Source organism: Acinonyx jubatus, chromosome A2, assembly GCF_027475565.1.
Source record: "Acinonyx jubatus isolate Ajub_Pintada_27869175 chromosome A2, VMU_Ajub_asm_v1.0, whole genome shotgun sequence".
In the NCBI taxonomy this organism is placed as follows: Eukaryota; Metazoa; Chordata; class Mammalia; order Carnivora; family Felidae; genus Acinonyx; species Acinonyx jubatus.
The window spans coordinates 151753039-151773136 of record NC_069383.1 but is presented as its reverse complement, the minus strand read 5'-3'; the positions used below and the strand labels follow the sequence as shown (position 1 = coordinate 151773136).

General features: G+C 49.5%; 2 protein-coding genes and 1 long non-coding RNA gene across 13 annotated transcripts in view; 1 reads left to right on the top strand and 2 right to left on the bottom strand.

Moving 5' to 3' along the window:
• Positions 1-868, bottom strand: part of SUGP2 (SURP and G-patch domain containing 2) — a 32101-nt gene extending 31233 nt beyond the window's left edge. For 5 of the 11 annotated variants that reach the window (XR_003413723.2, XM_027038441.2, XM_027038442.2 and 2 more), the window contains exon 1: positions 491-680. Coding sequence is in view for 4 of the 11 variants with exons in the window: in XM_027038441.2 (XP_026894242.1) it covers positions 491-536 (46 nt within the window). In the remaining 7 variants the exon portion in view is untranslated. The other 6 variants (XM_053219591.1, XM_053219587.1, XM_053219588.1 and 3 more) reach the window with 6 other exon arrangements.
• On the top strand, positions 819-19937 carry ARMC6 (armadillo repeat containing 6). Its single transcript, XM_015065571.3, has 8 exons — positions 819-953; positions 7939-8112; positions 9191-9273; positions 13869-14442; positions 16059-16204; positions 17536-17667; positions 17972-18109; positions 19164-19937. The coding sequence occupies exons 2-8, from the start codon at positions 7986-7988 to the stop codon at positions 19374-19376; spliced, it is 1413 nt and encodes a 470-aa protein (XP_014921057.1). The 5' UTR covers positions 819-953; positions 7939-7985; the 3' UTR covers positions 19377-19937.
• LOC106969073 (uncharacterized) lies at positions 4375-19281 on the bottom strand. The gene is made up of 4 exons (XR_003413724.2): positions 19145-19281; positions 17904-18010; positions 11008-11089; positions 4375-5664 (listed from the first exon to the last, which is right to left on the bottom strand). It is a non-coding gene; the product is annotated as an uncharacterized LOC106969073 (long non-coding RNA).
• Positions 19938-20098: the final 161 nt, after the last annotated feature.

The window sequence follows — 20098 nt, the reverse complement described above, 5'->3', positions numbered from 1 at the left end:
TCGAAGGGCAGGGTCTCCCAGCCAGGGGGCTCCGGATCAAATCGAGTGACCTAACCTTTTTACGCCTCCATTTCCCCATCCATGGAATGGGCAGCTCGTGGTGGGGGCTGCTGTGGGGAGTGAACCAGGTAAAAAACGGTAAAGGGCTCGATACAGCGGCTGGCCGCCGTAATCCCCGTACGGGCTGGGTGGAATGAATGGACGAAAGAACCCTTCGGGCGTGGCCCGCCTCCTACCGGCCTAGCCTCCGAAGACGGAGAAAAGGGGGCGTCGGGCCTGGGAGGCCGAAGACCGCCCCCCAGGCCGACCCGGCCGGGACGCCGCCGATGCGCAGCGCGAGGGCCGTGCTCGCGACACACGCCCCGCGGCCCCCGGGGCCGAGCCCGAGCCTCCCACCCCGGGGCCCGCCCACCGACGACGCCCGGGCCCAGGCCTCACCCCGGACCCACCGCGCGCGGAGCCGCCCCCGCCGCTGCCTCAGGCACCTCACCCGCCGCCGCTGCCGCCGCCGCCGCCGCCGCGCGAGGCGGGGACATGCAAATGAGCCAACGGTCTCCGCAGCGCCGCGCCGCGCACGCGCAAGCTACCGCCGAGCTCTGGTGCGCAGGCGCAAGCGGCCGCCGCCAAGTCCTCTTGCGCAGGCGCGCTGCTCGCTTCTACAAGGCAGACGCTCCCGAGGCAAAAGATTAATTTGTTGGGGGCGGCGGCGACGGGGAGCGGCCGTCAAAAGACGGCACAGACGCCGCCTCTGCACACCTGTTGGCTCTCTCAGCTTTACCCGTACTCGAAGTCACCCGTGATCACTCCGGGAGCGGTCCGTGGAGCTGAGGGAGGCCGAGGCGAATTGGCGCCAGCGCGCCTGCGCGCGTACGGTGGCCGGAAGGGCCCAGAGGTGGCTCTGCCGGGTGACAGTCGCGAGCCCCACCCTTTCCCCACGTGGCTGCGAAGACCGGGTGAGAAGCTGAGGCTGCGGAGTCCCTTTGCGCGGGGAGGGGAGTGGGCGCCCCCGGGTCGGGCTGGTGACTGTGGCGCCGCCCTCGCGGACCTGGTTTTGGGGAATGACCCTTACAATGACTCTTACAGCTGCCGGGGGACAAAATTCTCCATTTCCCTGGCCTCTGCTTTCTTTTCATTCATTTATTCATTCATTCATAACCTATGTACTGAGTGCCTGCTGCGTGGTGGTGAACAAAGTTGACTGGACCCCAGTTCTCCTGGAGGTTAAATTTGAGGAAATGCCTCGACAGTAAATGCAAATGAAATAAATGAACCATGTAGCTCCAGGTAGATACAGTATTAAAATAAAAGGATGATGCAGTAGGAGAAAGGGGGCTGCTTTAACCAGAGTGGTTATGAAGAGGGTCCCTTTGGTAGCTGGGAAAGATGAGAAAAAGGTGGGAAAGTGCGGGTGGGAAGGTGTAGGTAAGAGACCTATAAAATCCACGTAGACAAAGGGCTGGTAAGGAGACTGGATTTTGTTCTGAGAAGGTTGGGATGCCACCGCAGGATTTTGAGCAATGAGGTCTCTTTGTGATTTCAAGTTTCTGTCTGGCACTAAGTGGAGAATAGAAGTGCAGTGTGGCAGGGAGGAAGCTGCAGACTGTGCCTGAACCAGGGTGGGTGTGTCCACGTGGAGGAAGATGAGGAGTCATTAGAGTCCCTGCTGTGTCAGGGCGGTGTTTTCTTGATGAGCAGAACCCTGACTTAGAAAGGAAAACTGGGTGTCAGTTGGGCCTTGCTAACTCCCTTTCTTTTCATACCTTGGACCCATGAAGGGAGCTGGTAATGCTGTTTCCCCCCTTTCTTAGTGTGACCTGTTCCCAGGTGGCTCCCAGATGACCATTCCTAGGCACCGTCTTTCTCATGAGCTCCAGATCTGCACTTTCATTCTGCCCCCTTGCCCTGTGCCTGACCTGGGGGACTCCTGCAGGACTCACCCTAGAGGTGGTCCCAGAGCTAGACATTGATCTCCCCAGCTCAGGGAGCTCCGGACTGGGCAGGGGGAAGTTCATGGGGCAGGGGAGACAAGGTCAGAGAACACATATAGGTCCTAAGTGGTCAGGGGAGGCTCCCAGGATGAGGCAGCCTGGAAGAGCTAGCAGAAACTCCTCAGAGAACCCAGGTGGAAGGAAGGTGTTCATGAAGCAAGGTGGCATGATGGCCAGACCTTTTACTGCTTGTGTGATCTCTGGCAGGTTCTTCCCCTCTCTAAGCTTCAGATTCCTCATCTGTAAAGTAGGCGTAATGGCATTTGCCTTTAGGATTGTGCCTCTGTGACAGAGTGGCCACTCACTGTTGGCCTACTCGGGTCTGAAGCGTGCCTAGGGTGGTGGAGTCAGGAACAGAGTCCCTCCAACAGCCACAGCTGGGAAGTTCTTGCCCCTTGGAGCTGGTCAGGAACACTCCTCACGCACATACCAGCCCAGGTGTTTCACTGAGAAACTATTGAAACAGAAAATCTTCACTTTTTTCCTTCACCTTTGACCTGGAAAATCCTTAGCAGTCCCTAAACAGGCTCCTTGTTCTTCTGGGCCAGAAAGGGGTGGGGGTGGGGGCGGCTATCTGCAAGGGAGCAAGGTGAAGTGTTTGATGCCCTATGCCTCGCCCCCCTCTAAGTAAACTGGTCTAATTACCTCTAAGCAACAAAGGAAAGGAACAATAGCTAATGTTTACTGAGCTCTTACTCTGTGCCAAACCCTATTCTAAGCACTTTATGGAATTAACTGACTGAGTTTGCATTGCAGCCCTATGAAGTAGATTCTCTTTGTTTATCCCTATATTACACAGGAGAGAGTTGACTTGACCAACAGTGAAGTTAAGTGGAAGGCCTGGGATTCAAGTCACCCCGGCTGGCCCCAGAGCCCGTCCTCCTCCTCCCCAAAACATCTGCACAAACACAGATGGAATATTCACATCCTGTGCCACCTCCACAAAGAGAAACATGGGCTTGAATGGCCTGTTTCCCACATGGCCCAAATTTGCACTCGAATTTTTGTCACATTCCCCTACTGCTGTCCTAGAACTCCCTGTGCCTTTGTTCCCCTAACGTTTTCTGTGATGTTCAAATTCTATAACAGACCTGGGACCAGAAACAAAAAAATTGTTTTGAAAGACAATATTAGGGCAATTGAGAAAGTTGATCATGGAGCGTATATTAGCAAATAGTATTGTATCACTGTTAAACTTCCTGTGTTAAATTTTCGTTGTGCATTGAACATGTAAGAGCGTCCTTTTCTTTGGAGATTCATGCTGATGTCTTTAGGAGGGAAGAGTCTGATGCCTGGAGCATATTCTCGCATGGTATGTGTGTATGCAGGAACATACAGTGTCTCCAAAAGAGATTAACTTGGCCAAATGTTAACAACTGGTAAAGTTAGAATGGAACAGGTGTTCTTTGTACTATTCTTGCCACTTTACTATAAATTTTTAAAATGATGTATTTTAACAGAAAGTAGTACGTCAATAAATGAGGTAGATAGAGTAAAACAAGCAAAATGAAAGGAGTTGTTAACCCCAGGTGGGCTCTGGGCCTGAGGCCTGTTTCCCCCTTTGTTAAAACGAGAGGGTGGTTAATATTAGGTGTTAAACCACTTGTACCCCAAAGACCTCCTTGTTGAGATCATAATCTGTTTTTACTTAGGGTTCTGTCTTACTTGACTCCGTGATTTACCACTAGTCTCGCAGAGGAAAAGATATTGCCCAGGGTTGCTGGCTCATCCAGCTGTTGATACAATCCTCTGGCTTTCAGCCTTTGCCTGTGCCGGGTTTCATTTGCTTTTGTTTTTAAACAGTACTTTTTTTTTTTTTTAATGTTTATTATTTTGTGAGAGAGAAAGAGCGCAAGCTGGGGGAAGGGCAGAGAGAGAAGAGAGTCCCAAGCAGGCTCTGTACTATCAGCGCAGAGCCCAAGGTGGAGCTCGATCTCACAGAAATAAGGAGCCGAAATCAGGAGTCAGATGCTTGACCAACTGAGCCAACCAGGTGCTCCCAAATAGTACTTTTTAAATTGATCTGTTACTTACATACCATGATATCCACCCATTTTAAGTGTACAATTTAGGGGCACCTGGCTGGTTCAGTTGGAGGACCATGCAACTCTTGATCTCAGGGTTGTGAGTTTGAGCCCCACGTTGGGTGTAGAGATTACTTAAATAAATAAATCTTTAAAAATAAATAAATAAATAAATAAATAAATAAATAAATAAATAAATAGTAAAGTGTACGATTTAGTGATTTCAAGTATATTCATAAAGTTGTGTAACCATCACCACTGTCTAATTGTAGAACATTTCATTACCCCCAAAGGAGACCCTGTACTCATTAGCAGTCACTGTCCATCCCCCTTCCCCCACCCCTACAACCACTGGTCTGTTTTCTGTTCCTATGGATTTGCCTGTTCTGGACATTTCATATAAATGGAATCACACACTATGTGTGTGGACCTGTGTCTGGCCTCTTTCACTTAGCATGGTGTTTTCAAGGTTCTTCCACGTTGTAGTGTGTGTCAGTGCTTCCTTTTTATGGCCGAGTAATATTCCCTTGTTCAGACATACTACATTCTGTTTGTCCATTCACTTGCTGATGGACGCCCCGTCCTTTTCATGGTTGTCATGATTTATTTGTTGACAACACCAGGTGTTTGTCCTGTAGTTAAGTTACCCCCCTCCTGAATGGTGATTTTTGCAGACCCACATCACCATAGTATTGGTTGACGTGTCCCTCTGACCTTGATTTCCTACAAACTGTTCATTAGGTCTAGATCCTTGCCTGTCCAGTATGATAGCCACGAGTCACAGATGGATGTTTACATTAAAATGAATTACAATTGAAGTTAAAACATACACAGTGCCTCAGTCACACTAGCTACGTTTCAGCTGCTGGAACTCACATGGATGGCACAGATATAGAATATTCCATCATCACAGAAAGTTCCATTGGATGCATGGTCATATTGGGTTTGAGTTTTTGGCAAGATACCTTCATAGGTGCTTTTCATTCTTGTCCACGGGCAGTGGTGATGGGTTTCTCTTCTGGTGATGTGAAATCACACAGTGGACCCAGGTACTACCCACTCGTTGTCAGGTTCCTTATCAGTTTCGCTCCTCACAGTTTTGCAGCCTGTGTGGATGGTTGTCTAAATCTGTCTTGTGGATAATTAGTTGGAGTTCATCTACAAAGCAGAACTTTTCCTCATCCTCTCTTTCTAACCTGGTAATTATAGGAGGGACATAGGATAAATGTTGGATTCTTTATTTGCTGGTTTTCAACAGAACGAGCAGGGTGTGTTTTAGTACTATTATGAATGCACAGATTTTGATTTTGATATCAAAATACTGTTTTTTATTTTGTTTTCTTTTACTGCTCACCTGTCACATCTTTGGCCCATTGACGACTCTTAGGGTTTGCTCCCAAGTCCTTTGACGTGACCCTGTCTGTTTTTAGAAGCTTCCTTGCTTTCTGGTCTGACAAGATGTTCCTGGCTCGTCTCCTCTGGCCTGTTGTCTTCTCAGTCCTATAATCAGCCATTCCTCCAGGAGCCCTGTCTTCTTTGGTGGGAAATGGGACTAAGGGACCACAGTTGGTGTTCAGGGTGTTCACTTCCTCAGGGTGTTATTTCCTCAAGGTATTTTCAGTTGATATCACTAGAAAATTGGTTCCTATTGCCTAAGAGAAAATACATCATGAGTTCGTATTAATAATTCCAGTCCGAATTTAGTTCTAAGTATCTTTTTTTACCTTTTTGTTTGTTCTGTTTTGTTTTGTTTTAAGTAGGCTCCATGCCCAGCGTGTAGCCCAGTGTGGGACTTGAACTCATGACCCTGACATCAAGACCTGAACTGAGATCAAGAGTTGGACACTTAATCGACTGAGCCACCCAGGCATCCCTATTTTTTGGATTTTTTAATGTTAGAATCTTTTTTCTTTTAGGCTAGTTCCTAATGACATAAATATTATGACTCACTTGCCATATCCACATTAGCTTCTGAATAGCATTACTAATATCATTTTCGATAACATGATTTCTGAAAACTGTTGAAGATTTTCTTTTGTAAATTTTTCTTTTCTATACTTATTGTACATCCCAGTAAGAACATATGGTTCTATCACTGCATTAGTGATAGATGTGCAATATGCATCGTAATATGTTAAAAAAAAATAAATTATATAAAATATTAATAAAATAAAATAATAAAACTAATTAAAATAATAATAAAATTAATAAACATATTAAAAATATATAAAATATTTAAAAATTTTTAATGTTTATTTATTTTTGAGAGAGAGAGAGAGAGACAGAATGCAAGTGGGGAGGGGCAGAGAGAGAGGGAGACACAGAATCCAAAGCAGGCTCCAGGCTCTGAGTGTAGAGGCCGATGCAGGGCTCGAAGTCACGAAACCACAAAATCATGACCTGAGCCAAAGTCAGACACTTAACTGAGCTACCCAGGTGCCCCAATCACGGCATTTTTTTAAGTTTATTTATTTATTTATTTATTTATTTATTTATTTATTTATGTTTGAGAGAGAGAGGGAAGGAGGGAGGGGCAGAGAGAGAGGGAGACAGAGAATTCCGAGCAGGCTCTGCACTGTCAGCATAGAGCTCAATGTAGGGCTCAAACTCAGGAACTGTGAGATCATGCTCTGAACCAAAATAAAAAAGTGGGACACTTAACTGACTGAGCCACCCACATGCCCCCTTCACTGCATTTTAAACTCCATGTAGATAAACAGTTAGATTCATGGTTTTCATTTTATTCTTGATTTTTAGGAATTGCTTTCATTTTTATTTTGGTTCATATTGATTTATTTATTTTCCTAAGCATGTAAAGCATTTACATGAGTTCTAAATTTAAACCAATGAAATAAGGTACATTCGGAGAAAATAATCCAGCTTCTAGTCTTGCCCACATCACCCTCTTCCCTACCTCCCCTTTTGGGAAACTATTTCTATTAGTTTTTGATTTAATGTTCCATTTTACTTATTACTATTAATTTTTATTTTGAAGCTTTTATTGGTATAATAGCGTACCATTATAAGTAAGTTGTTTTATTATATAGTTACATTATGGAATACCTAGTTATATAATGAAGTATCATATAGTTATAACATTACATATTACGATGCATATTGCACATCACAGATAACACAGGTTACGTATAATATAGTATTATAATCATATATTATTTCTTTATGATGGTGTAATAACACATAATGTTGTTAAGGTTATTTTATCCTTTCTTTGTTGTTTACTGTAAGGACATATATTAATGTCTCCCCTTTCTTAGATAAAATGTAAACTACCTGCCCTCTTCTGCACTTTTCTTTAATGTTTATTTTTGAGAGAGAGAGAGACAGTGCAAGTGGGGAAGAACAGAGAGAGGGAGACACAGAATCCGAAGCAGGCTTCAGGCTCTGAGCTGTCAGCACAGAACCCGACATGGGGGTCGAACCCATGAACTGCGAGATCATGACCTGAGCCCAAGTCGGCCGCTTAACTGACTGAGCCACCCAAGCACCCCTGCACCTTTTTTTTTTTTCAAGAGAGAGACAGAGCACAAGCACACACAAACAAGCAAGGGAGGGGCAGAAAGAGAGAGGAAGAGAGAGAATCCCAAGGAGGCTCTGCACTGACAGTCCTATGACAGGGCTCTGCACTGAGCCCTATGTGGGGCTCAATCTCATGAACCGTGAGATGTTGACCTGAGCCAAAATCAAGAATCCAATGCTTGACTGACTGAGCCACCCAGGCATCCCTCCCTCTTCTGTACTTTTAGAAGCTCTGCACATGGTGGGGTATCAGCCTTTTCTGTGATCCAGGTTGTAAGAATTTTTCCTGGTGGGTCCTGGACTCTGGCCCCTGGTTCCCTACATGATAGCCAGGCTCTCAGTTGTCCTCTCACCCTCAATGAAACTTTCTTCCTCTCTTGACTTCTCAGTTTGGGAGTGTCTATCAGGCAGGCACCTGCCACTCCATGCACAGGAGATGAAGATGGCCTCCAAGCGCATCACCCAGGAGACCTTCGATGCAGCCGTTCGTGAAAACATTGAAGAGTTCGACATGGGACCAGAGGAGGCAGTAAAAGAAGCTGTGGAACAATTTGAATCGCAAGGTAGGGCAGCATGGCTCTGTCCCAGCGCTAGTCTGGCTCTTTGCCCGATAGTCACCTCCAGTCCACAGCTCTTAACATACAGGAGTGATGTCCTACCGTGGCTCTGTCTTGCCTGTGTGGCAGCCCTGGACCTGTCCCTTCTCTGCACTCTGCCCCGGATAGGCTGGCGGTCTTCTCCCACTTGACTCTCGCCCTCCCTCTACTTGCCTTGACCCCACCCAGACATCTACAGGGCTGAATCCTTCAAAGTGGGTTTCATTTTAATTGAAATCGAACCCATCGATTTCAGGCTTCTCCTGACCACCTCTCAGGAAACAGGGCCACCTGCCTCCCTGCCCACCTGCATTCTGGCTTGAGTTCATGGGGACAGAAAGGGGTATTGTCATACCTGTCATCACACAGGGGACCTGTTGTCCCCTGCCCACAGCAGGGACCTCCCCTGCCCCACAGCGGTCCATGGCTGGGGATGGAGAGTCATCTGATAGTGGCAGAGGCAGGGAGCTGGGAATGAGTACCCCACCGTACCGCTCCTGATTTCCAGTCCTGGTCCCTGTTGGCCAAGCCCAGTCAGATACCAGAGGGCAAGGGAACCCAGGGTCCAACTTTTGTGTCCTGGGCACAGAGTGGGGTATAGACACTGGACAGCGACTAGAGGAGTACCCAGAAGTGTTCTGGGGCCTTCCTTGGTGGTGCCAGGGTGGGTGAGGACACAATGGGAGGATGCAGGGTAAGGAGCAATGGGAGCCCCAAGGGATAAGTCTGTGAGGTCTTCTCCCATCTCCATTCACCAGGTAGAATGTGTCCCTCACTGCAGTGTGGCCTGCAGCCTCACTACTGCTCTGCTCCCATTGGTTGGAGAGGGTCAAAGGGCAAAGACCACCCCCTTGCCACATCGTTATACCCCTGTATGGATGTGGCTACTGGGTCCTGGTGCAGAGGGTTTGGGGTGGGGAGCTGGGTAGACCCCCAAAGGTCTTCAGAGTGGGGTGGTCCCTGAAGAAGAGACATGAGGTATGTTCCATCAGGCCTATCGGGATGATGTCTGTCACTTGTTTCCTGATTCCCCCACCCCCCACAGGGGTGGATCTGAGCAACATTGTAAAGCTGGCACCCAAAGTCTCTGCAGATGGACCCCAGGAGCCTACACATGACATCCTCCAGGTAGGAAGGGGTGGCCCATGTGGACAAGGCTGGCCTTACACATGTGGTTCCACCTTTTAACGGTCTGTTAGGGATACCTTTTCATTGGTTACCAGATGGCAGATGCAGGCTCTGAAGGGCAGGCACCCAGCATGTACACGCAAGCCTGACCTGTAGCCAGGGCTCCTGAGTTAACATTTGAGGGCCTTTTGGGGCTGGACGGTGTTCATGGTAGTCCCTGGTGTTGGGAGCTTTGGGGGATAGGGAGCCATGGAGGAGTCTCTTGGGAGGAGCCTCCCAACCACTGAGTTTGCTCAGAGACGGACAGGAATTGCAGGAAGAGAATGGGACCCTAGTAAGACTGTCACCTATTAAGCACTGACTGTTCACCAGCACATTATAGCCTGCCCTCTTAGCACTAAAACTGGCCTGCGACGTAGGTGGTCCCTGACTTAATGATGGGGAAACAGAGACCCAGAGCCTGTCCTCACTCTCCAGCACCCAAGCAAGGAAGGTAAAGTTCACAGAAGTTAAATGCTTTCCTTAAGATCATCCATCAAACACTGATAAAACAGCTCTTGATAAAACAGCAAAAGGCTCTAGTGTTTATTGAAAACTGACTATGGAATCAGTTCTGTGCAAGGTGCTTTCTTTGTGCTATATCAAGTTATTCTCCCAAAGACCCAAGGTTGAGATTATTATCCTTATTTATACCCACAGATGGGTACTGCAAAGAGGAAAAAAATGATTTACCTGACAAGAGAGTGTAGTGATAAAAGAGGAAGTTAGAAGACACAGCCCTGGGTGTGAACCCAGCTCTGCCCAAGGCAAGGTATTTACTTCTCCCTGCCCCAGCTTCCTCACCATCTCCTGCCTCACAGAGGTTTTGAGGAAATTCTCATTGTTGTTTTGACTTATTTGCTAGTAAGGATGAATATATTTTAAAATAAGCTTGCTGTCTTGGCCATTTTTTTATTGGGCTGTTCATCGTGTTCTTATTGATTTGTAGATGCCCTTTACATATGAACCATCTTAGTCACAATAGTCTTTAGTAATCACTGAGTATTTCTTAAGTGCTCAGCATTGTGCTAAATTCTTTTTTTTTCTTAATTTTTTTTTAAATCTTTATTTATTTTGAGAGAGAGACTGAGTGTGAGCAGGGGAGGAGCTGAGGGGAGGGAGACACGAAGCAGAAGCAGGCTCCAGGCCCTGAGCTGTTAGCACAGAGCCCAATGCAGGGCTCGAACTCACGAACCCTGAGATCATGACCTGAGCCAAAGTCGGACGCTTAAACAACTGAGTCACCCAGATGCCCCTGTGGTAAAGTCTTAAAACATATTATTTCAATCTGTTGTTAGTCCATTTTGCTGATCAGGAATCTGAGGCTTCCCAAAGATAACTGACTCAACTGTGATCATAGCCAGTGAGGGACAGAGCTGGGACTCAGACCCAGGTCCCTCTTCCAGGAGAGTCAAGCTGGGAACAGCTCTGATGTTTTTACCAGCAGTATAGGAAACTTCATTTATTTACAACCTTTGCTCTTTTACTCCTCTTAATTTGACTTTAAAATTTTTATTTTTCATTATTGAAGAAGAATGTGAACGTATCTGGCATAAAAGATTTAAGTAGTAGTCAAGCATTTATAGCAAAATCTGAAAGTCCCTGTCATATCTCTCCCATCAACCCCTTCTCTCCCTTTCCATGTGGGAGGCACCACACACATTGGGTTTCATATCCTCCCAGCCTTATTCTCACCTTGAAGTTGAACGAGCCCCTTCTCATGCCACAGCACCGTTGACCTCAGTTGTTGTGGCTCCCATGTGTGAAAAAGGCTTATCTGTAGAAGGAGAAAAATTCAACTCCGTGATGCCTTTTGAAAGGAATCTACCAGAGTCATGAAACTTGTTGCCCACAGACTTGTAGAAACAAAACCAAGAAGTCCTGGAACTCTCTGAGTACAAATGAGCCAGACCAGTTTGATTTTATTATTTTACTATTTTTTTAATTAAAAAAAGATTTTTTTATGTTTATTTATTTTTGAGGTGGGGGGAGGGGCAGAGAGAGAGAGGGAGACACAGAATCCAAAGCAGACTCCAGGCTCTGAGCTGTCAGCACAGAGCCCGATGCAGAGCTCGAACTCACCAACCATGAGATCATGACCTTAGCTGAAGTCGGATGCTTAACTAACAATGCCACCCAGGCGCCCTGGACTGGTTTTATATGTGAGGAGTTTCAGAATAAAGGCCATCAGTCATAGAGAGAAGGACCCCAGGGTGGAGGACAAAACCCCTATCACAAGGCCGAGTTGTCACAGGTGGAGCACAGTTGGCTCTGCCACCTTCACGTTAGCCACTGTCCTTTCCTCAGCCATCAGCAGGGTCACAGCACCTAGGGACCATGAAGACCACCAGCCAGCTCAGAGACTCGCCTTCCTGATGTGACCCAGGACAGGAAGAGATTCCCCATAAATTGAATGGTTACTAGGATGCCAATTTTGGTCATTTTCTTTTTCTGTCTTACCTTACTAGACCCAGAGTATGAGAACTCCAGCACTATGCATCCTCAATGGCACTTGTGGCCCAGCTTTTCAAGTTTCTTGCAGGGTTCCTGCTAAAATGCTACATTCCCTGTCTTGGGTTTATGGTAAAATATATATAACACAAATTCACCATCTTAGCCATTTCTAAGCGTATGGTTCAGCAACATTAAGTATAGTCACATTGATGTGCAGCCATCCCCACCATCCATTTCCAGGACTTTCTTGGATTCTCATACTGAAACTGTCCCCACTAAACATGAACTCCCCACTCTCTCCTTCAGCCCCTGGCCATTCTACTTTCTGTCTCTATGACTGTGACTCCTCTAGGGACCTTCTGTAAGTAGAGTCACACAGTATTTATCCTTTTGGGTCCTGCTCATTTTCCTGAGCATAAGGTCCTCAGGGTTCATCCATGTTGTCACCTGGGTCAGAATTTTGTTCCTTTTTATGGCTAATAATATCCCATTGTGTGACTGGACTACCTTCTGTTTATCCATTCATCCATGGATGGAAATTTGGGTTGTGTCCACCTTTTGTCTACTGTAAGTAATTATGCTGTAAACGTGGATATACAAATATCTCTTCAAGACTGCTTTCAGTCCTTGTGAGTATGTACTCGGAACTGGGATTGCTGGATCATGTGGTAATTCTCTATTTAATTTTTTGAGGAACTTCTAGGCCATTTTCCACAATGGGTGCAGCAATTCACATTCCCACCAGCAACACACAAGGGCTCCATTCCTCCACATCCTCACTAGCGCTTGTTATTTTCTGGCTCTGTGTATGTGTGTGTGTGTGTGTGTGTGTGTGTGTGTGTGTGTGTGTTTATTGTAGCCATCTTGTAATGGATATGAGGGTATCTCATTGTGTCTTTGATTTGCATTTCCCTATTGACTGGTTATGTGGAACATCTTTTCACATGGCGATTGGCCACCAGCGTATCCTCTTTGGTAAATGTCTATTCAAGTCACATTCTCTGCTTCTAGTCCATTAATATTCCATGTCATTGAAACATATGCTCAGGTAACTCTACAAATCTAGCTCAGTGAGGGTTGTCCAATGGGCATCCTAGCCTTTCAGGGCAGTTGTGGCTAAATCAAAGCCCTTTGGGTTGGGTTGATGGTTATCTGTAGAACTGCCTTCCCTGGGGCCAGGGGCCAGTGATTTCCTGAGCTCCAGGAGGCTTGGGCTCATCTTAGACTCATTGCTGAGACAGGTGTGGAGGTGATGGAGTTAAATGGTGGCTAGACTTGTATGCTCTTTTTTGTTTAGTTTATATGTGAGAGAGAGAGAGAGAGACGGAGTGCAAGTGGGGGAGGGGCAGAGAGAGAGGGAGACACAGAATCTGAAGCAGGTTCCAGACTTGGAGCTGTCAGCACAGAGCCCAATAGAGGGCTCGAACTCACAAATCATGAGATCATGACCTCAGCCAAAGTCAGACGCTTAACTGACTGAGCCACCCAGGTGCCCCTGTATACTCTTTTCAAATTGTTTTCTCTTGTTATTACTTTTTCCCCCAAGGGCTTTGTGTTGAATTGGGGTAAATCAACAGTATGTCTGGTGTGGTTTCATTTGGCAGATATATATCTGTGGAGTGAATGGGAGAGACAAACAGGAGACATCTGGTATCGGCAGGTCTGGCAAAGGTAGCTTTCACCTTCCTTGGAGAGCTGGCCACTGGAGGGTGCGTTAGTTACAGTTGCATGATAGGCAGCCCCAAACAGCAGCCGTTTTATGTTCCTTATGATTCAGCTGGGTTGACTGAGCTCAGCCAGATGGTTCTTCTGCCGGTCTCTCTTGGACCCTCTTGCAATGGCAGCTGGTGCTAGAATGTTTAATTTGTCAGCATTCATGTGTGTGGCTCCTTGGAGGGACGCTGAGATAGCTGGGTCTGTCCTTCTCTATGTGGCCTCTAACACTCAAAGCTCCTAAAAGCACAAGGTGGAAGCTGCCACAGCTGGACTGAATTTCCACCACAGCCCTAGATCCCAGAAGAGGGAAGCGCGCGGGGGTGCGATACTCACCGTGGAACCTCTTCAGGCTGAGCTGACACTGAGGCTTCTCCCGTGTCCTCTAGGCCCTGGATGACCTGCAGGAGTCCGTGGCCCACTCTCGCCCCCAGGAAGTGTCAGCGCATCTTGCCCGCTTTTTTGAGCAGTGCAAGCAGCACAAACCTTGCCGCTTCCTGGCAGCCCAGAAAGGGGCCTACCCCATCCTTCTCGCTGCCTGGAAGCTTGCTGTAGTGAGTGACCAGGGCCTCCTGCTCCAGGCCCTCAATGCCGTGTCGGTCCTGACCGAAGGCCAGCCCGATCTCCTAGACACCCAGGGCTTGCAGTTGCTGGTGACCACACTGGCCCAGAATGCCGATGCAGCTGATCTGACCTGTTCTGGGATCCGCTGTGTGTGCCATGCCTGCCTGAAGCACGAGCAGAATCGGCAGAGCCTGGTGAAGGCCGGTGTGCTGCCCCTGCTGACCGGTGCCATCACCCGGCATGGTCACTGCGCCGATGTGGTCAAGGAGGCCTGCTGGGCCCTCCGAGTCATGACCTTCGATGATGACATCCGTGTGCCCTTTGGCTGTGCCCACGACCATGCCAAGATGATTGTGCAGGAGAATGGAGGCTTGAAGGTGCTCATTGAGGCCGCCAAAGGTAAGAGCAGGTGTGAAAGAGAGAGTTGGGTTTTAAGATTACTTCAGGCTGGCCCCAGAAGATTACTTCTGCTTACCTCTTTTGGCTTACCCTCACCCACACGGCAGCCTTAGTGGAACAGTGTACCTACTCTTGGTTGCTGCTCTTGGGGAGTTCCAGGCCAGTGCTCGTTGGCCAGAACCAAATTTTGTGCCCATTTGTGGAGCCATTTGGGGAAGGGGTTTGGCTCTGTCCACTCACACAGAGTGGAGAAGGGAGGGCTTCCCAAGGGGACAAATAAGGGTGTTTCCCAAAGATGGTCCCCAGTAGAGGTTTACACTTTGGTTCATACTTAGCCACAAATTCTTAGGCATGTACATGTTCTTGACTAGGGTGATTGTGGCGAGCCAGCCACAGGAGGTCACAGTGCTAATGTTCAGACCCTAAATTCCCTGCCTCTTTCCACTGTACCCACCAGAAAAGGCCTGACTGGTTTGATGCATAGAAGATGCTAGAAGAATGAATTCTTCCCAGCCTGCCTGTGGCTCTGGCTCTATGGCTAGGCTTGTGTGTTTGACTCTGGCCCTGTCTTCTGGAGAGACAGGCTTGCCTCAGTTTCTTCTCCACACCTCCGGAGAGGGTGAAAACAGGTTCTGACTATCTGCAAAGTCGGGCTGCTTTTCTGAGGGGTAGTTTACATCTTTCTTGTTTATCAACAGGAATTCATACCAGTCAGGGTTCTACCAGAGAAGCAGAACTAGTGGGATCTGTTTGTGTATGTATATGTATATTTATTTCAAGGAATTGGCCCATGTGGCTGTGGGGCTGCTGAGTCTGAAATCCATGGAGCAGGCTTGAGAGGAGCCAACACCACAGTCCTCCAACGAGTTTCTTCCTCTTCAGGAAGACCTTAGTTTCCCTCTAAGGCCTTCGGCTGACTCGACAAGGCCCACCCAGACCATCAGGGGTCATCTTGAAGTCGGCCGTTCATAGATGTCACCACATCTAGAGATACCTCTACTCAGATTAGTGTTCATGCCATTGCTGGGTGCTGCACCCTATCCCGGGGTGGGGGGGCGGGGGCATACCAACTGACTGTCACAGAGCTCTGTATAAATTATGGCTATCCGCCACCCCCCATGTGGGCCTCAGTGCAGGCAGGCGTCTCCTCCCTCGTGCCTCTGAACTTAGTCTTCGGCATCTGTGTTCAATTTTGCCTGGGTCAACTCTATCCATATGTCCCTCTACAGTTTCTGGGTTTCCCGTTGCACTTAGAAAGGTCATTCCCACCCCAAGAACATAAAAATAGCCTTGGATGTTTTATTATAGCACTATTATGGTTTTCTTTTTTTAGTTGAGATCATCAGTTGGTCTGGAATTTATCTGGGACACGGTGTGGGGGAGGGCGTGTTCCCGTGTCTTCTCCTGTGGCCAGCAGGGGGCACTGCAGGTTTGGGCAGCCCTGGTGTCCACCGGAGCTCTCCTGTTACTGGTGGCCACCCTGCCTGGCAGAAGGGCCCAGCTTCCCAGGTTGAGCACGATTTGTATCAGGACCGCTGGCTCCTGGCTCCAAGCTGGGACTGGTCCTCTCCCATGTGCTTCACCCCCCAGTGGTTCCTCTTCTTCGCCCTCCACAGCATTCTCTGACAACCCCAGTGTCCTGAGTGAGCTCTGCAGCACCCTATCCCGCCTGGCTGTCCGCAACGAATTCTGCCAGGAGGTCGTCGACCTTGGGGGCCTCGGTGTCCTGGTGGCCCTCCTGGCCAACTGCAGCGACCACCAGGTGGGCCTCCAGAGCCGTCTTAGGGTGTGACGCCCCCTCATTTGGGTTTCGATTTGTCATTTCTCTTGATGCCAAGGGAGGGTTCCAGACTTCTCAGTGAACTCTGCCCCTCTGGGTCCCTGCCACCCAGACAAGCTTGAACCAGAACATGGTTGACCCCTGAAACAAAGTGCAGTTTTCACTTCTCATTGACCTGAGGGTAGGAAGTAAAGTTTTTGGGGAAAACAAATCCACCCACCCTCTCTTACTGTTCTCTAGCACCTTTGTATTTTCTGCCAGCAGGGGGAGGAATGCAAGTGGGTGTTGGCAGGGGCTGGCCCTTACCCTGGCTCAGGTGTGTGAAGCTTGAGTGAGGCAAATCCTTGGTGCCTCGGTTTCCCCATCTGTAAAATGGGGCAGGGACCCCTATTCATTATTCTTTCATTTAGCTGTCACATATCAACCCTCTGTGTACATGCCTGGCCTGTGGCAGCAACAGTCCTGTTGTCCCCAACCCCCGCTCATGATGTCACCCAGGCTCCTTCTGTGCAGGTGACAGAAAGCTGAATTTGACCCAGCTTAAGCAAATGAGGGGATGGATTTTGTTTGTACTTCTGCACTGCCAGGGGTGGGTGGAGGCTTGGTTTCCCTCCTACTGTTTTCTCTTTCTCTTTCATGGCTCTGCCCCTCACTGGGGAGGTCAGCAGTCCCAGCAGCATCTGGTCAGCTGTCCTCAGCTCAGGTTGGTTGGCACTCACCTGAGGACTCAGCTGTGGCCAGAGGACCCTGTGCTCTAATTCCTGGTCTGAGCCATATGTCCCCTCTGTGTGTGAGGGGTTTCAAAGTTGTCCAAATGCCTGGCCTGGACTTAAGTGTAATTCACAGGGTCTACCCCGCTAAGCCTCCCCTGCCTTTTTTTTTTTTTAACCTTTTTTTTTTTTTTTTTTTAACATTTATTTACTTTTGAGAGAGAGAACATGAGCAGGGGAAGGACAGAGAGAAAAGGAGACACAGAATCTGAAGCAGACTCCAGGCTCTGAGCTGTCAGCACAGAGCCGGACACGGGGCTTGAACCCATGAACATGAGATCATGACCTGAAGTCAACGCTTACCTGACTGAGCCACCCAGGTGCCCTGCTCCCTGCCTTTTTTATGCAGCAAGTAATAATCCTGCCATTACACGTTGCTTGCGTGCCCCAGGCTGGCCCCACCAATTGTTCGAATAGCAAAACAATCCTAGACCCTCCCTCAAGACCCCCTTCCCACCAACCAGCAACCAAGCCGTCAGCGTCTGGCATAGCACAGGAGGATGAGCTGGCCAGAGGTGACCCCCACATTGCCCTCCCTTTTAGGACCTTGTGAAGCAAGTGTTGAGTGCCCTGAGGGCCATCGCAGGCAATGATGATGTGAAGGATGCCATTGTTCGAGCTGGTGGGACAGAGTCCATCGTGGCTGTCATGACCCAGCACCTGGCCAGCCCCCAGGTACCTACTGCAGGCGGGACGCACACGAGGTGGGGCACAGTGGCTGTATCTGCATGGTGCTCTTTCCCATTTCCTCAAGCAGGGCTAGGGCTGGAGTGGGGCACACGAGAGGCCTGGGTTGAGACCTTCAGAGCGTGGTTGATGTTTTTATCCCTTGGTATCACTCTGGTTATTACTGATCTGGTATATACATGGGCTGGCAGCCATCTATCCAGGTGAAATTGCAGGGCACTCACCTGGGGGATTAACTATGGGGGCCCGCCAGGGCATCTGACTGTCTCAGCCATTCCCATGACGCCCACAGGTGTGCGAGCAGAGCTGTGCAGCCCTGTGCGTCCTGGCCCTGCGAAAGCCAGAGAACAGCCGGGTCATCATGGAGGGTGGCGGGGCCCTGGCTGCATTGCAGGCCATGAAGGCACACCCGCAAGAGGCCGGAGTGCAGGTGAGCCTGGGGATAGGAGGAGGGAGCAGGACTCAGGCCCTCCCTGTCCCTGTCCCTATCAAAGCCCAGTTCTCTCAAGGTCTCCACTTCTCAGCCCCCCGGAGTCCTATATCTGTTTCCCAGTTCTGCCCACGGCTGTCTTCCTGTTCCTTTGCTGTTCCTGCAGTGATCTTTTCCTTTCCTAACAGTCCCTATAGAGGGATAGTTCGAGGAGCGGGAGATGGGAGGAGAGCAGGTGGGGATCTGCTGGAACTTTTGGAAAGCTCCTTGCTGACCATGGCCACTCCTTCATGTTCTGCATGCAGGACCCACTGTCCATACCTTACTGGGAAGTCAGGGAAGCCGAGCAGTAGACAAGGCTGTGCGTGCCCCTGCCGGAGACCCACACACCTCCCTGTATCTGCCAGGACTGTTCCCACCTCCCCCACTCCCACCTCTTGCACCCTCCCAGCACAGGGGCCTCCTTGTTGGTCCTCAGACACACTCAGGGCCTTTCTGCCGATAGTGTCTCCTCTGGGACACTGTGCCCTTGGCTCGCTCATCACCTTGCCCACGCTTGATCACCCTGGCCAGACAGCCCCTCACACCTCCCTTCCTCATCTAGCCTCCCAATGGTGCGGTGCTTTGTGGCACCCACACGTGGCAGAGGAGCAAGGCACAGATGTTGGCTGAATGGGTGATGATGTAATTGACAGGTGGACCCCGTGCACAACCCCCCTCTTCCCACTGACTCTCTGCTGGCTCTTGCCAGCCTCAGGGGATCTTGCTCTGAGACAGGGTCCTACACCTGAGGGATCTGCCCCACCTGCCAAGTACTTGGCTGCCCCGAGCTTCAGTTTCCTCGCTTGGGAGATGGGGAAATCAGCCCTGCCTCCCGGGGCAGCTGAGAGGATGAAGTGGAGACATGAACCTAGCCTGATGAACCACAGCGTAGGTACCTGCTATACGTTGGTTGTGGTCATCTTTGCCCCGTTGTGTTATGGTGAGGGCCCCAAGGTCAGAGTAGACCCCATGCACCAGCTTACAGCCACTCACCTTCAGTTCTTCCTCCCAGAAACAGGCCTGCATGCTGATCCGTAACCTGGTGGCTCGAAGCCAGGCCTTTTCACAGCCCATCCTGGACCTGGGGGCTGAAGCACTCATCTTGCAGGCCCGTGCTGCCCACCGTGACTGTGAGGACGTGGCCAAAGCTGCCTTGCGGGACCTTGGCTGCCGCGTTGAGCTCCGGGAGCTGTGGACTGGCCAAAAGGGCAACCTGGCGCCATGACCCCAGGCTCAGTCTGGGCCGTGGCTCTGGATGAGTCATATGACTCAGGAATAGGGAGGAGGTCTGTGTCCTGCCACTCTACTCCCCGGATTCCTCCCCCACTCAGCAAGAGGTGTTTTCTGATGGGATCAGGTACCAGGCACCGGGCTAGGGTGTGAAGGGAGCATTGGTGAAGCATCTACACAGCAGAAAGCAGCTCCTGGGACCTGGTCTCTGTTCACCTCGTTCCCCCCACCAGCCAACAGCATTGGCGTTACTCATCCTGCCCTCTCACCCCCACCCCATGCCCCTTCCTACCAGAATGGCCTCCTTAGCATTGCCCAGGGGTGATGTGCTGATTGAAAGATTGAAATTTAGAAGCCTGCCGGCCAATCTCACAGCAGGGTGGGGCCCTGCTTCAGCTCCTACAAGTCTGTTTTCTCCCCTGCTGGTCTCTCACTTGTAATATGGGTTGCAGGTGCCTTGCTCTGCTGGACAGAGGGCGAGGACCAAGCTCTTCTGCCTCCAGGGGTCCCAGACCAGTCAGTACTGCCCAGTAATAAAAGATTGTTAGCTGAACAATGGAGGGATCTCTTTCATAGTGCCGTGGAGTATGGAGGCTGCATCCAGCTGCCTAAGAGAATGGGAGAGGAGCAGACATCTGGGGAGGCTGTGGGGTCACTAAGGAAAGCAAAGGAGTTTTTAGAACAGCCTGGGATATATGATCTGCTGTCCCTCTCAGA